Source organism: Stegostoma tigrinum, chromosome 5 (assembly GCF_030684315.1).
Source record: "Stegostoma tigrinum isolate sSteTig4 chromosome 5, sSteTig4.hap1, whole genome shotgun sequence".
Classification (NCBI taxonomy): domain Eukaryota; kingdom Metazoa; phylum Chordata; class Chondrichthyes; order Orectolobiformes; family Stegostomatidae; genus Stegostoma; species Stegostoma tigrinum.
The window spans coordinates 38,120,518-38,135,978 of record NC_081358.1 but is presented as its reverse complement, the minus strand read 5'-3'; the positions used below and the strand labels follow the sequence as shown (position 1 = coordinate 38,135,978).

At 37.8% G+C, this 15,461-nt stretch overlaps 1 protein-coding gene across 3 annotated transcripts in view; it reads right to left on the bottom strand.

The window, feature by feature from the left end:
* The window catches only part of mtbp (MDM2 binding protein), a 69,419-nt gene that overhangs the window by 6,222 nt on the left and 47,736 nt on the right, over positions 1-15,461 (bottom strand). For all 3 annotated transcript variants that reach the window (XM_048529882.2, XM_059645939.1, XM_048529881.2), the window contains exons 16-21: positions 14,006-14,164; positions 11,257-11,352; positions 9,765-10,034; positions 6,987-7,218; positions 5,840-5,953; positions 324-389 (exon numbers count right to left, since the gene is read on the bottom strand). In XM_048529882.2, coding sequence (XP_048385839.1) covers positions 324-389; positions 5,840-5,953; positions 6,987-7,218; positions 9,765-10,034; positions 11,257-11,352; positions 14,006-14,164 — 937 coding nt within the window. The remainder of the gene's footprint in view (positions 1-323; positions 390-5,839; positions 5,954-6,986; positions 7,219-9,764; positions 10,035-11,256; positions 11,353-14,005; positions 14,165-15,461) is intronic.

Here is a 15,461-nt window from a genome sequence, read left to right as displayed (position 1 = left end):
TGCCGCTCCTTCTTGAATAAAAATCCTGGAATACCTTTCCTAGGAGCATTGTGGGTGTGCCTGCTCCACATGGACTACAGGAGTTCAAGGCAGCTCACCAGCACTTTGTCAAGACCAATTAGGATGACAACAAATGTTAGCTTGGACAGTAACACCCATATCCCATGAATAAATTTAAAGAAAAATAAAAACAAAAGTGGAGATTATGATGTTACTCCTTACAAAAACATGTGTGACCATTACAATCATGCAGGGTGAACCTAACCAAAACATAAGACAATCATACAGTTAACTGAAACCTCTCCACAAAGAATTATGCTCACCTGTCGCACATTATTGTTTGCAGTCTTTTTCATTTCTTCATGTAGTCCACGTGACGTTTTTAAATCCTACATTTAAAAGTCAGTTGGGAAGTAAGGGTCATGTAAAGTTTTAAAAAATGACAGTATATTACATTGAAAATGGGGCCGAGACCACAGTCATTCAACTAGGATCTTATCAAATGATACAGCACGCTCGATGAGCAAGTGGCTTACTCCTTCACCTAACTTGCATGTTCATATCATCTGTTGCAATATTTTCAGATATAACAGCATTCTATTTTTTAATAGATACAAGTTTTCAAAAAAGATTTGTATTTATAATCAAAATAAATGCAAAAAAAATTCTCCACAACTAGATGATGATATAGGAAAGACTCATATTGTACTCATTCCTACTGCTGTCCAGCTGTGTGTCTTCATTGTGCCCACAAAACTAAAATCCAAGGCCTACTTCTCAAATTTTCTTCTCAACCATAAATTATGAAAAAAAATTAAATACACCTTCACTAGATGGCCCTCTTTACAAATCAGTCAATAGGCAGAAAAGACAAGAAAAGCTTCACAAAGACTTTTTTTACAAAAAGCAGATTTCTAAATGCCTTGAACTGTTTCAAGGTGGTTCACTATAAATCAAATTTATTTAGCATCAAGGTCAATTACTGTGTCCTTCATTCTTGGCCGGTAATTAGTTAAAACCCGATCTTAAACATTGACTAAATTAACCTACTACCTTCCACTCTTCCCAATGCAAACAGAATTTTATTTTATGGGCAAGCATACCCAACATGTCTATCCAGCAGCTGAGCGCCCCTATCAGTTCCTTGCCAAGTTACTGGCTTTCTTCAGGGGTCACCTTTTTCATTTGGATGAGAAATGTAGTTCAATGGGTGTATGATCAATGTTAGAACACATACATAATTAGAAAGTATCTAGCTGACGCAGGGGAGAGCAAAAAAAATCACATTGAAATAATGCATTAGAACTTTAAATTAGTAAAGAATTAAAAACAAATTCAAAAGCATTTATTTTATAATGTGGAATCCACAGCGTCAAACAGCTGAAGCAGCCTTCATTAATTCTTTGCTTGAGAAAGAGAAATGCCAAGGGGTGCTTCCTGGGAGTTTAGTGTGCTGGGAAAGGTTCAATGGCAAGCTGCTAAACCGCTAGCTAATTCAAGGATACTCTTATCAGTACAGACTCACAAAGCTGGAGAAAATAGTTTTCCAAGGATATTAACAGAGATATTTAATGCAATGAAAAGATTACATTCAGTCCAAGTAGATAGGATAGTTAATTATTGGCTTATGACGACCTTGGGACACAAGTAGGTCACAAAACCTGAAATCATAATAGATGGCAGGAAACACTCTGCACAGAGATCTGTTTATCTTTGTAGTAAAATGCTGTCACAGATAGTGTAGTCTAGATTTGGTGCAGGCGTTGAGAAGGAATTTGAATAAATACCTGCGAATAGCAAATATATCCACAAATAGAAAGGAGGTGGATCATTGGAAACGACATTATACAGTCATCATGGCCATCAAGAACTTACTCAATCGTCTTCAGAATCAGAAGAATTTCCCAGAGCAAAAGGTCTTTTACTGTCTTCCAGGAGATTGCATGGGTGCATAGAATAGGAGAAGAATGGGGAAATTGTGTGTAGATGCTAACTTACGACAAGATATGGCTGGCTTCACAGATCATCTACCATTTTGTTTTTTGCAACTATATGTAAGGGAAGTGAGAGGAACACTAGCATTAAACCATGTGGATCACTTGGAGCAATGCAATAACACAACTGACTGGTCTTTTTGTTGAAAATTCAATACAGAATTCAGATGTACCGTGTTTGAAGAATAATTATATGGCACTATAAGTATAGTTCCATTATGGAAATGAAAATGTATAATTCCATAGAACAGCAACAAATACAAGGACTTTGGATCTTTAAATCAGAGCCACAATCTTAAGTCCAAACTCTAACCCAAGCTCCTTGTGAAGGTGACCAGGAACTGGGAGAACAAGATGATGGATTTACCCATGTATTTGGCTGCACTGCACATTCTGGTTCTGTCTACTTGGCAGCATTAATAGTCAGTTCTTTCCTTTAACAAAATGAAATCTGCCAATGGTCCGCAATGAGAAAGTGATGATAATGTAATATTCTTAGTACAGCAGGCCAACCATCATCGTTTAAGAGCTTCTTAAATAGATAGAGAATCCAAGGAAAAGGAAAGCTCAAACAGTATCGAGGTGAAGAGGCAGGAAGATTGCAAACAAGAATAATTGAGAAGATGATGATTTTTAAAGGTCAATTTAAAAACCAAGTTATACAAAAGGGCCCTATAAGACCATTACATTAGCCAGCTGAATGTTTTCTGATTCTGGAAGTGTTCCACAATCCAATATACTTACAAAGCTCTGCACTTTTCTCACCAAGGAGAAAAGTGAGAAAAAGTGAGTTTGTAGTTAGAAAAAGATGATAGAGGGACTTGTTAGATGGATAATTTGGTACATTAAATTATAAATTTAAATTATGCTTGCATTAGGATTATGTGTTTAAGTTGTATGCGTAGTCGTACGGTTAGGTCTGTCTGTATGATGTAGTTGGAACAGAAACATATCCTGAACAATAAAAGTCGACTGCAATAAGTTGTTACCAGAACCAAAAGCAAAATGTAAAGGACACAAAGACCAAGCTTTTAAAGTTACTGAAAAACTGACTCTTGTAGAATGTTAAAATCAGGCCCACAGAACTTAGTCATATGGATAAAAATGAAATGACTTCTCTACACAATTATAAGTTCCCAGTCCATCTCAGCTGATATCAGTTTTGGGATCACTGGGAGCAGCAAGTCAACTTCTCTGGCCCTAATCACTGATCTAGCAACAGCCAAAGGAAAATTCAGTACAAGAGAAATAAAAGCCCTGCTTGTTGCCACACACCATTCTGAGTTTGAATTTTTTGGAATTCCTGTACTGTCATTAATCAAAATCTAAAACTCCTTTTCTACCAGCATCGCGGATGTATCTGCATCACATGGACTGTACAGATTCAAGAACATGGCTCACCATCACATTTGTAAAAGCACTTTGTAGTGGGCAATAAATGCTGACCTAGCCCAAGAAAGAATAAATCATTTAAGAAATACTTAAATTTTCCGGAATTGGAGCGACTGCCTACCACCACCAGAGTGGCTTGAAAGTTCACCATTTGTTACGTATCCAGATCCAAGGTTAATACTAGCTGTTGATCTATTATGAAGAGCATCAACAGAGAAAACAATGCTGCAATTTCTTCCTTTATCTTAAAAAGAATTCACTACCGCCGACAATTTCGGGGAGGATTATCTACCTCTTTGAATTACATACTTTAAAATTAGATAGAGGCTTTCAGCACCTGTCCAAGAGAATTTGAATACACATTATTTACAACACCCTTCATGAAACAGTAATTGCTCTTTTCACAGGTAATGGTTGGGTTTGTGAAGACTTAAATCATTACATCACACATATTGTATTAAGGAAAGCTTCAAAACACAAAGAATAAATGGTTAAAGATGAGAATTTTCAGACTTAAAAAAAAGTTCTCTGTTGAAGCTGGTCCTCTGGCTGACCAATTTATTGACACTGTAATCAAGCTAGCTGTGAAGGCCATCAGACTTTGCCAGCCCATTCTCCGAACTCTTACACTCATCCATTCTTCAATTCAAATCTTTCTTTACACAAGCTTCACCATCTCTGCTTTAGTCTTCTACAAGATTTTTTTTTAAGTTGACATCTATTTTCACAATATCAATTTTTGGTCAAAAGACCTACAGATTCCATCAAATAAAATCATGGATGGGACTTAAAAATCTACATTTGTCCACATGATTGTCAATGGCAATCTGAAAATTGCAGATTATTTCAGAAAGAAAACAACCACTCAATGCTCAGCCTAGGACTAAATGTATCCATACCATTAAAAAATATATTCACTCATTATTTTGAAATTATACGTGTCTAACTTGGTTTCACTGTCTACCTCTCTGACTTCTCTTTCAATATTGAAAATTTCTTTAACATTTTTAGCTGCTCATGATGAAAGAGACTCCACAAAATACACAGCTTTGACCATCATGAGCATATGACTAACAAACACAGACATTGGCAGTAAGACAACCAACACATTTCGTATGTCTGAATGAAACCAAGAAGCCCCCAGTGAGCATTCAAATTTGTATGACTCAAAGAAAAACTTAATGGCAATATTGGGCTGAAATTTGCAGTTTTCTGGCAGTGAGGGAGGTGGAATGGAAAGGAGTGGTCTGCTCGCACCTCCAACCTTGGCATCCCAGCATGATGCAAATGTCAAACTACTAAGCAGCGGCTGCCTGGCAGGGAAGTGTCCAATTAATAGTGTCAAGAGGTCTCAGTGACCAATGGATAGCCTAGGACAGGATGTTAGGCTAGAGAGGGAATTATGCTCTGAACAAGAATCTGGTTACTGCCATTAATTTAAAGGCCCAATTTTAAACCACATTTTTAAAAAAAAATGGCAGCCTCCAAAGATTAAACAAACAAAGTAACATAGAAGTGATATCACATTCACCATCTGACTTTGCCATTTCATGCAACCATAGCACTGTTGGAAGGTCTTTCCTTCCAGCCTTCTGTTGCTTCCTCAAGCTTACTGTAATGTGCTCCCAAATATCTCTCATTCCACACATGGCAAATGGAGTTAGCAGCAAAAGAAATGCACGCAATTGTATTTTTAACGAGATCAATAGGTTGTTAATTGATTATTTTGAAATGGCAATTGGACATCCGACATCAAAGACTAGCATAATAATTTTGAATTGCTGACCTGACATCATCACACCATATTTTGCATATGATGGGGATGGCCTACCCAATTTGGAGCCATTAAATGCAGGCCATTTTGTCTAACGAAAGGAACACAGAGAAACAAAACGTAGGCTTGATCAATGCATAACGGAGGTGGAAGTTAAGTTACTTCAAAATAACAAGATAATGTATGGTTTAGAAGGGGTGGACGCTAGGAAGTTGTTTCCGTTAGGCGGGGAGACTAGGACCCGTGGGCACAGCCTTAAAATTAGAGGGGGTAAATTTAAAACTGAAATGAGACGACATTTCTTCATCCAGAGAGTGGTGGGCTTATGGAATTCATTGCCACGGAGTGCAGTGGAGGCCGGGACGTTGGATGCCTTCAAGGCAGAGATCGACAAATTCTTGATCTCAGAAGGAATCAAGGGCTATGGGGAGAGTGCAGGGAAGTGGAGTTGAAACGCCCATCAGCCATGATTTAAATGGCGGAGTGGACTTGATGGGCCGAATGGCCTTACTTCCACTCCTATGTCTTATGGTCTAACAAGGAAAATCAATTCAAACTGAACAGGTTTCTCTGAAGAGCTAATGTTCCTTAAAATAGAGATCAACAGCTTTTAAACTCATTGCAACAATACAATTATTTTGGTGGCCTAGACTGCCAGACTAAAGAAAAAGAAACTTACCTTCAGGTAAAGCATGGATATTTTAAACAAACGTTGACTGCACGATAGAAAAGAGTTATGCTTCTTTGAAATTCCATTATTCTCAAGTACTTTTGCTACAACTTCTTTCAGCATCTAAAAACGAGAAAAAAACCAGAGTGAAAACTAAAATGAAGAAATGCTTCTCTGCTCATGTCCTGTTCTTAAATAGTTCAAGAAAATATATTTCCTATAGATCAATTCCAAAATATGCCTTCTTTCTCTGAACCATGACTTCACGTACCTCTGTTACACTGCACTAGTGCAGTAACACAATTTAGAATGGTCAACTAGCATCTATTTAAGACAGTATGAAAGTAGAAACTCCAAGCTTCAAAAGAAGATTTTTGTTGGACTTGAAATGTTAACTCATTCTCTCCCAATAGATGGTGCCACGTCTGTTCTAGCACGCACTTTTTCATTCATTTGGGAAGAGGTACTTTCATAAAATTTGACATTATGACAAAATCTCAGCATCATATCTGCAGAGATCATTACACAGATGCTACCTCTTAGGCAGTATACATCATCCAGAATACCTCCTTAAGAGCCTTTCTACTTCTGAGCAGATCAGCTCAAAGAATTCCAACTGATATAAATAATGGTTCTGAGGGCAAAAAAGGAGAGCAAATGGAACAAAAACATGTGCAGAATATCAGTAAGGGAAAGTCTAAACTTGCAGCGAATTGTTCATAAATTTACATTAACTATCACAATTGATGCATCAGACCCATGACTTGAATTGGAAAATTGGCACACAAGTCCTCACCTTCTCTTGACTACACAAGCGAAACCCCAGTTTTGAACTGAAAGCACAGAGGAACAGAAAGAGGGGGAAGCTCAAGTATAGCCAAGCTCCATCCTACTTAAATAGAAATATTATGTCCCACCTATGTTTGTCTTTCACTTGTAAGAGAGGAAAATTAGGCACAAAAACAGAAATTGCTGGAAAACCTCAGCAGGTCTGAAAGCAGGTCTGTGGAGAGAAAATCTGACTTAACGTTTCGGTCCAGTGAACCTTCTTCAGAACATTGTGAAAATTAGTCATACTACATTAAGTACATTGTTATCCTTAGCTTGCTACACAAGAGCTTTCTAATATGATAAAATAAGTTGATGCTTTCCTTACCCTTTTGTGCTTCTGAGATCGTGATTCTTTTTTCGCATTTTCATGACTAGCCTTTGTTGCCATTCTCTGAATCCGGCTGTTTGGCACCTTATTGGAAGATGAAACAGCTGCATGCCTTTGAGAGTGATTCTGCAAACCAGCTATTAGATGATTTCCATTATTTCCAGCCCCCTGTGATATTTGTAGTGAATACTGGGAATTGAGGGATTCTGTGCTTTTGGATTTGCTAAGTCTGGGAAAGACAAGGAAATGAAGATTAGTTTTCAAATGACATATCTGAACTATTACAATTTCAAAGAAAACTAACCAAGAATCTTATTTAAAATCCTGCTGTTTCTTTTTCTCTTTTGCTGCTTTTCATTGCATAGCTCTTTCAGCAATTATATTACAAATCAGTGTTATAGAGTCAAAAAGCATGGAAACAGATGCTTTGGTCTAACTCGTCTGTGTTGATCAAATAGCCTACATTGATCAAATAGCCTACATTAATCAAATCCCATTTGGTAGTATTTGGCCCATATCCCTCTAAACCCTTCCTATTCAGATACTCTCATCCAGATGCCTTTTAAAATGTTATTATTGTGCCAGCCTCCACCACTTCCTCTGGCAGCTCATTCCATACACGCACCACCCTTTGTGTGAAAATGTTGCTCCTTTTAAATCTTTTCCCTCTTACCCTAAACCTTTGCCCTCTAGTTTTAGATTCCCCTACACTGGGGAAAAGACATTGGTTATTTACCCTATCCGTCTCTCATGATTTTAAAAGTCTCTGTAAGATCTCTCAGCCTGCAATGCACCAGGGAAAATAGTCCCAGCCTATTCACCTTCTTCCTATCATTCAAACAAACTAAGCCTGGCAACATCCCTGTAAATCTTTTCTGAACCCTTTCAAGTTTCACAGCATCCTTCCTATAGCATGGAGACCAGAATTGGGAGCAGTATTCCAAAACCCTAGCCAATGTCCTATATAGCCACAGCATGACCTCCCAACTCCTATACTCAATGGTCTGAACAATAAAGGTAGGTGTACCAAACATCTTCTTTACTATCCTGTCTACCTGTGACTCCAATTTCAAGGAACTATCCGAAATGGTGAACGGGAGAAAATTGTGGCTTTAAAAGCTGCAGCTTTCTTTGAGGCTGTTTTTCAGTGTTTTCAAAAAATTATTTGGACATAATAATAAAACAAAAGAAATGCAAACACTATCAAATGAAACAAAAGTTCTGGAATGATGAAGCAGTAGGTTATTATCTATATCAAAAAGGTTAGATTATTCCAGATATTAAGAATCTCACCTGCTTTACTCGTGTTTTTTTTTAATTTGTTAGATTAATACCGTTTTTCACAACTTACAGAATTATTTAACAGGCTACAAAGAATTTCCATCTGGGCTGCTTTAAAGTCACAAACGTAATTTCAAGTTGGAGGATGATTCAGCAATTTTTCCATCGCTGACAAGTCCTACACTCATTTCCAATTAATTATCAGAAGATGCAATGTAGAACACATTGCTATGAGGCTTTCACCTTGCTACACAAATGCTGAATTAACCCCAGACCCTCATCAGCTCAAGAGCCGTATCAGCATTTGTCAAATGCTTAGCTACAGTAGGAAGCAAACAAAATTCAGAACTTAAACCTGAAACAAATTTTGAACCATGTATTAGCAATGGGAATTAAATACAGACAGGACGACTAAACCAACAAAGTAAAAATGAAACTGATATTGGCAATAGACAATGCAACACAACGCTTGCAGGATGTGTGTTAAGTAATACAACAGGGTTCAGCAACTGATACAAAAAGAGGCATGTTATTAAAGATTTGCAAATTGCACTCATCAGGGACAAACACAAGAATGCTAAATTTCAAATATTACAACAATTTGTGCCGCAGGAGAAAATGGTACTGTGTGGTTAGCAAGTGGAACGAGTGTGGCAGAGGCAAAACAATTCAGCAATGTTCTAAATTTCACTGTCATTGTAGTGCCAGTTATGTTTACCACATGCCCCAGTGATTGAAACATTCATCTAATGTTTGATATAGTTTTGGAATTGGCAGCACTTCCTCAACAATCGTGAGTGCACCAATGGCTGCACTAATAACTAAATTAAGGTATATCAGTCAAACTTATAATGTGGCTCATTTGGACTTACTTGAAGCAGCATACACAAACTGTGTTCCTATTTTAGTGTAATCAAAAGGAATATGTTTAAACCTTGCACTTTTAAAAAAAACATTAGGCTGGAGATTGGTTACCTATAGTTCCCTGTCGTTTTCTCCATGATTGGCAAGTGGATTCTGGCTGTCAATCAGCAGCCTTTTACCCTGCAATATAAACTCTTAGAAATCTTCTGAAAATTGGTATTCTTGTACTGGCTTTGGCAATATGCCTCTCTTTTCAGAAATATTCCAGTTATCTAATACCAAGTCAATACAAGTAAAAAAGAAGCGGAGTGAAAATGACTGAGGGAAACAGACATGCAAACAAATGATTACAAATTAACATCTATGAGGCCTCACTATGGTCATTTGCAAGCACAGGCTGTTAAATGTCACAAAATACTGAAAATCTGAAACAAATGTAGAAAACTGCTGGAAGCATTCAACAAATCAGACTGGATCTGTCAAAAAAATGAGCATGCAAGTTTCAGACACAACTTCTAGTTGAGTGAAGGCAGAATATTTCTCAATGTCAATACTCTTCCATTCAGTACAGGTGAAGGCTGACTTACTAAGTCCTTGCAGCAAGTTTTGTTATTTCCATTTGGAAGTTACCTTTTGTTCTGATGGAAACTCTCCACCTTTCTTGATGTACACTTTTGTCCAATCCCACCAGTAGTTTTCTGATCATTCTGTAAAGCTTCACCATCTGGTACACTTCCAGGTTCTGAAAGGACTGCAGGAGATGACAGTGGGCTTAATCCATAAATAACTGGACACTGTTCTCTTGAACAGGTTGTGTTAGTTTCATAGCGAATAAGGCGAGACTGAAGCTTCCCAAATCGAATGTCTTTTTCCAGTGCTCTGCTGTTGTCGAGGCAATACCTGTAATATTTCATACAGTTTCTATTATGGACTCAAAATAATCAATTTGTTGGGTAAGCTGTGTTTTGTACAATATAATCACATTGGTGCTCTCACCCAAAAACTGGGTAGATATGATGTTTTATCTTTGGTATATCATCTACCATGAAAGCGACACTAGTCTCAAATACTGGAGATTAGGTATCTAGGCTATGAACAGATATCACAAGGACTTTTATCTTGTATCTTGTATCTTTCAGGATTGCAAGAGGTATGTTGAAGAACAATGTCATTACCAGTAGCCTGAGAAGAGAACAAGGAAATGATTGAAATCAAGTTGCTTGACACAGAGGCAATGGATTTGAGAAGGTTTGTCATGACAGGCAATTAATGGACAACTTCAGCAGAATTGAGTGGTGGCTGGATAGCTTTTTGAAGGACAAAGTGATTTAGGGGTGTAAGTGAATCATAAAGAAAACAATGTTAAGTTATTTTGAAAGGGGTTACAGCATTCATCTTTTCTGGTCTCTCACACTGTTTTGTTCCTATCAGCTATTGAGTTTCACTAGCCATTGCCAAGCTGCTGACAAGCCATGCAGTGGGGTCAGCATTACAATTAGAAGCAGCATTCATATGGAGATAGTACAGGAGGATGAGATCATGTTTGCCAGCACATCACAAAAGAAGCTTTCTACAGGCTAGGTGAATTTGGGACATCTGGAACATTGCAAATTGTTGTACGGGAAGGTAAAGAAACTGATACCATCATGTTTCTAATTTATTAGATATCCTTCAAGCAAGTGCATAGGACAGATTAACACTCGGTAAACGGCTAACAGTAGGCATGTGTGGGACATATGCCATCTCAACCTAGCGATAGAGAACAAAGATTAAGTTCAAAGAATTATGTACGAAGGCAGTTTAAGAGGAGGCAGGAACCCAACAGTACAAAGATAAAATATTGAAGAAGTTGGAAATCAGAAATAAAAACAGAGAACATGTTGGAAAAGTTCAGCAGGAGAGAAAAACATTTAATGTGTCAGGCATGTGACCTTTCATCAGAACCCCATGGGTGGACAATTTCTCTGGTCTTAGATGTTTTGTTTTGTTAATTTTTTTTTTAAAATGGCATTGATCTCAAGTTTACAGAAATTGTTTGCTAACACTCTTTATCCATAGTAAGAAAGAAGTGGCTTACATTTCACATACTAGATTACGTGAGCCTTTAGAACATTATACTCACTCAACTCCATGGTAATGGCATTCTGTAGCCTTTTCAAACGGCAAACCTTTCAACTTCTGCACAGTCATCTCTGGGGTCAACGGAAACTCATTTTCACTGCACAGACATTTTCAAAAAAAGCCACATTAAGCTTTGTGCCTTGGCACATTTTTGAACAATTTAAATTCTTCAGCAAATACTCACTAATTATGCCTATAAAGTCGACGAAATGTAATGCAGTAATGGTAAACAACCTAGATTGATCTAAAAATTGATTGTAAATGATATTCAGAACTTGAAAAAAGCACCAATTAAAAATGATAACTTGTGGGAGTACATCACAAACAATCAACTAAATAAGAGAAAAAAAGCTAGAAAATCTCAGGTCAGACTGCATCCTGAATTTTTTGTTTATTTTAGGCTAAGTGAGAGTTCGATTAAGTTTACTGGAAGAATTCTCAACATGAAGCTGTCACTGTCAGGATATCCACCGAATACCAGCACCCCCGTGCAACTGTGACATCTTTAAAAATTCACTATGCACCCAAACAAACACCATCAGTCCAAAGTTGCCCTGCACAGTTCCTAACATTTGTCGCAAACATGGCAGGACGAGGAAATAGTCACCTGTTTTATAGGCTTTGCTTCTGCTGGAGAGTGATGCAGGAGTTCCTCTTTCCTCCCGATCAGTACTGGAGAGCATGACACCAGGCTATGCCACCCAGGCTAAATGTAGTCTAAGTCCCCTGGATGAATGGCTAGCAGGGTCGTAAGAAGGTCAAAGTCCTTCACCACCAGCATAAATACGAATATCTTTTCTCCACTACATCTCTCTCTGTCTCTCTCTCTCTCACATACACACACAAACCAAGGTTCATGCTCTCTGACTCACAATGTTTCCTGCAACAAGGTCCCTCATTTGGATTCACTCACCCTAACACTACTAAATCTGCATGCCCTCTGTGCTACCTAATCACCTTGCACAGGGCACCGCTCGCTGACACCGAAAGCAACAGTTGTGCAGCCCACTTTTGTCTCCCTAAATACCCACTGGGTTCGCATTGTAGGTGGAAAGCAGTCCCCAGTGGGGCAAGAGAGAATCGAAATGGGAGGTGTATTCCTTGACATTTGGCTCCTCATCCCTTATGTGGAGATCACACTGTCTCTGACTGCAAGTGACAACATCCAAGCCCCTGGATTAGATCTGGAAGCAGCCCCCATTTTACTGCACAGTGATCCACAAACTAAAGGCTGTTCTTGACAGGGCTGCTGACGACTTTGGTAAACTTCCTGTCTTTGTGCCTGGACTAAATAGCAAGGCATGTCAGAAACTGGAGCCTTGCATCTCTTATTGTGGGGCCAATAGGCAAGGAACAACAATGTGAGGTAGGGATGCTGTGAACATGTGTAGGCACAGAGTGAGTAAACACTATGACAGCTTGTTTGGCACATTTGGTAAGATAGGAAACTGAAGATTAAGGGAGGTGAGCTGTAACTTTTAATAAGGCAAACTTTCTTGAGAAACTTGCCAAGATACTCAGTATAAGAATAAAAGATGGAGTGAATTTGTCTCAATATCTAGGAAAGACTCACCAGACATGTCATCTGATTTTACCGCAGATCTTGCCCAAGAACACGGTCATTCACACCTCTAAAAGATTCTCCCCAGTATTTCAGTTTAAATGTCTTTTTAGCAACAAGTCCTGAAATGGGACCTCTGTTTCTCTCCACAGATGCTGCCAGACTGGAGATTGTCTGGCTTACTATTCTTATTTCAGATTTCTTGCATTTGTATTATCATTTATTGTTTAAGTTCAAAATTTCATAGTTTCTCAATTTTTTTCTTGTAATTCAATTAGATTGTACTATTTTAAGATAACAGCAAGTATGTTTTAAAAAAAACTCCTGCATTTTCCCAGAAATACCCTCTTGGATCCTTGTAGTATCTGCCGACTCTACCAGTGTGTGTTAGTGGGCAAGGTCTGTTTTAGGTAGCTGCTCTGCTGTGACTTGCATCTATCTTGCAATTAATGGTAGCGGAGACACCACTATAGTTGTCTATACAAGGAGACACTGTTTGTCAATATCAAAGAGGATTAGTGCATGATATCGATCAGTACAATATATTTGATCTGGCATAATTATTAGGACTATGGCTAACTAGTACAGATATATCTGCTCCGTCCTAAAGTTTGGAGTAGCACTCCTCGTCTTACCCCATGCACTCTGTGATTTCACTAGAATGGGTGGAACCAGTGAATGTTAACCACTCAAGAATCAATACTTTTTACAACAGAAACTAAATCATCATTTTGTAGTAAATATCCTTCTGCGCCAATGTGTTTTAGTATAAACAAACTACTTTGAAGCAAATTGGGAATGAGTTTATCTGTTAAATAGATGGCAGAGTTAAAACTAATCAGAAAAAATGGATTTAAACAATTTTATTTGCATTATTTCATCATTTTGGATGACGGTAGATTGCAACGAAAGCTAATAAGTAAATGACTATTTCTTTGTCTTCATTTTATTTTTAAAAGCTACTTTCAACCTCCCTTGATAGTGTGCTCAGGTATTGTTCCAAAGGCATCAGAAAGCTATTCTCTGGTTTCTGATTGAAGCTTGTTTAAGAATGCGGCACACCAGAGGCTTTATACAGCTTATCTTGTCAGTGATGAAATTAGACTACATTTGAAAGCTGATGTTCCATTGTATCATTTTCATTTGTCCCCAGAATAGATGAAAAATTGAGATGCAAAACCCTGTGTACCCTCGCTGTATCTGTAAAGGTTGGAGCTCAGCAACTGGAAAACCTTCAGGTGTAAAATACTTCAGTAGTTCTTTGGCGTCAAGCTGAACTGGAAGAACTCTTTGGCTATCCTGAAGTCCCAATAGTGTCTCAGATGAGCTTGTCAACATAGAACCAACTCTGAATGTGAATATAAAAACAATTAGAAAAGAAACACAGTAAAAACAGAAAACTTGCAAACCTGTAGCAATTTTTATAACCTCAGGATGTTCCAACACACCATAACCAATGAGATACTCCAGAAGTACAATCACTATTGTGAAATAGAAAGTACACAGGCTTAAACTTTGACTTACAACTTAGTTCACTTCTATTTTGTTTACTTATCACCGATGTTCTATTGGCTAAACATCACAGCAATGTTAATCAATTCATAATAAAGTCTGGTCAAAAAGAATACAGGAGAATTACATGCTTGTGACAAGTAACATTTCCCAATTTCATGAAAGGACTGGTTCTAATTAATACCCAATGTCCCCTGGTCCTAGACTGCACAACCAGTGGAAACAAATTTTCTCTATCTAAACTATCTGTTCTCTTAACACCTTGAAAATAATTCATTCAATATCACCCATAAAACTTCTAAATGCCGATAAATACAATCTTTGCTTAACTCTTCAAATCCAGGTACCATTGTAATAAGCCTATACTGCACGAATTCCAAATTCAATATATCATTCCTGAAGGCTTGGTGCCCAGAACTGCATACTACTCAGGCGCGGTTTAACCAGGGCTTTGTACAGGTGAAGCATTATTTCTACACCCTTGTATTCTAGCGTTAGTTATACAAACAAGCACTGAATTAGCCTTTTCGTTGAAGATATGATGCATAGGTACAGAAAATAATTATCTTGGCACCTAGATCAAGTCACTAAGGAAATGCATGATCAGCTGAAAATGTTTAAGGTGTTCAATAACTAGTCACAATGTGGTAAATAATTATATGCTAAAATAATGTGGCTCATATAAGCTGGCCTCATATGAAAGAACATTTTGCTTTGGTGAACTTTAATTTGGGCTGGTTAAGTACAATCGATATTCGGCCTGTCGCAAAGAGTCAGAAACACAGTCCACCAGTCATTCAAATGTATGGCCTACACACCTGACATCCAACTGGCACTGAAACTTACAGACCACATTGCTCATCAGTGTGCTAACTAGAATATCTTTTTTAGCTTGATGGCAGCTTCCGGTCAGTGGAAAATTCTATGCATATGCTACTGCACATTACAACATGAAAAGGCTAGTTTTACTGGTACCAAATGTTTGACATTTTTTACTTTTCACAGTAACTAAAGATAGTCTGGGCAATTTTCAGTACCAAACCAGACAATTTTACAGAGTCTGGCAAATGTTGTCTGTTGTTAAATCCCAGCAAGTTGATATTTTCCGTAACAAAGTAAATCAAAAGTGCTAA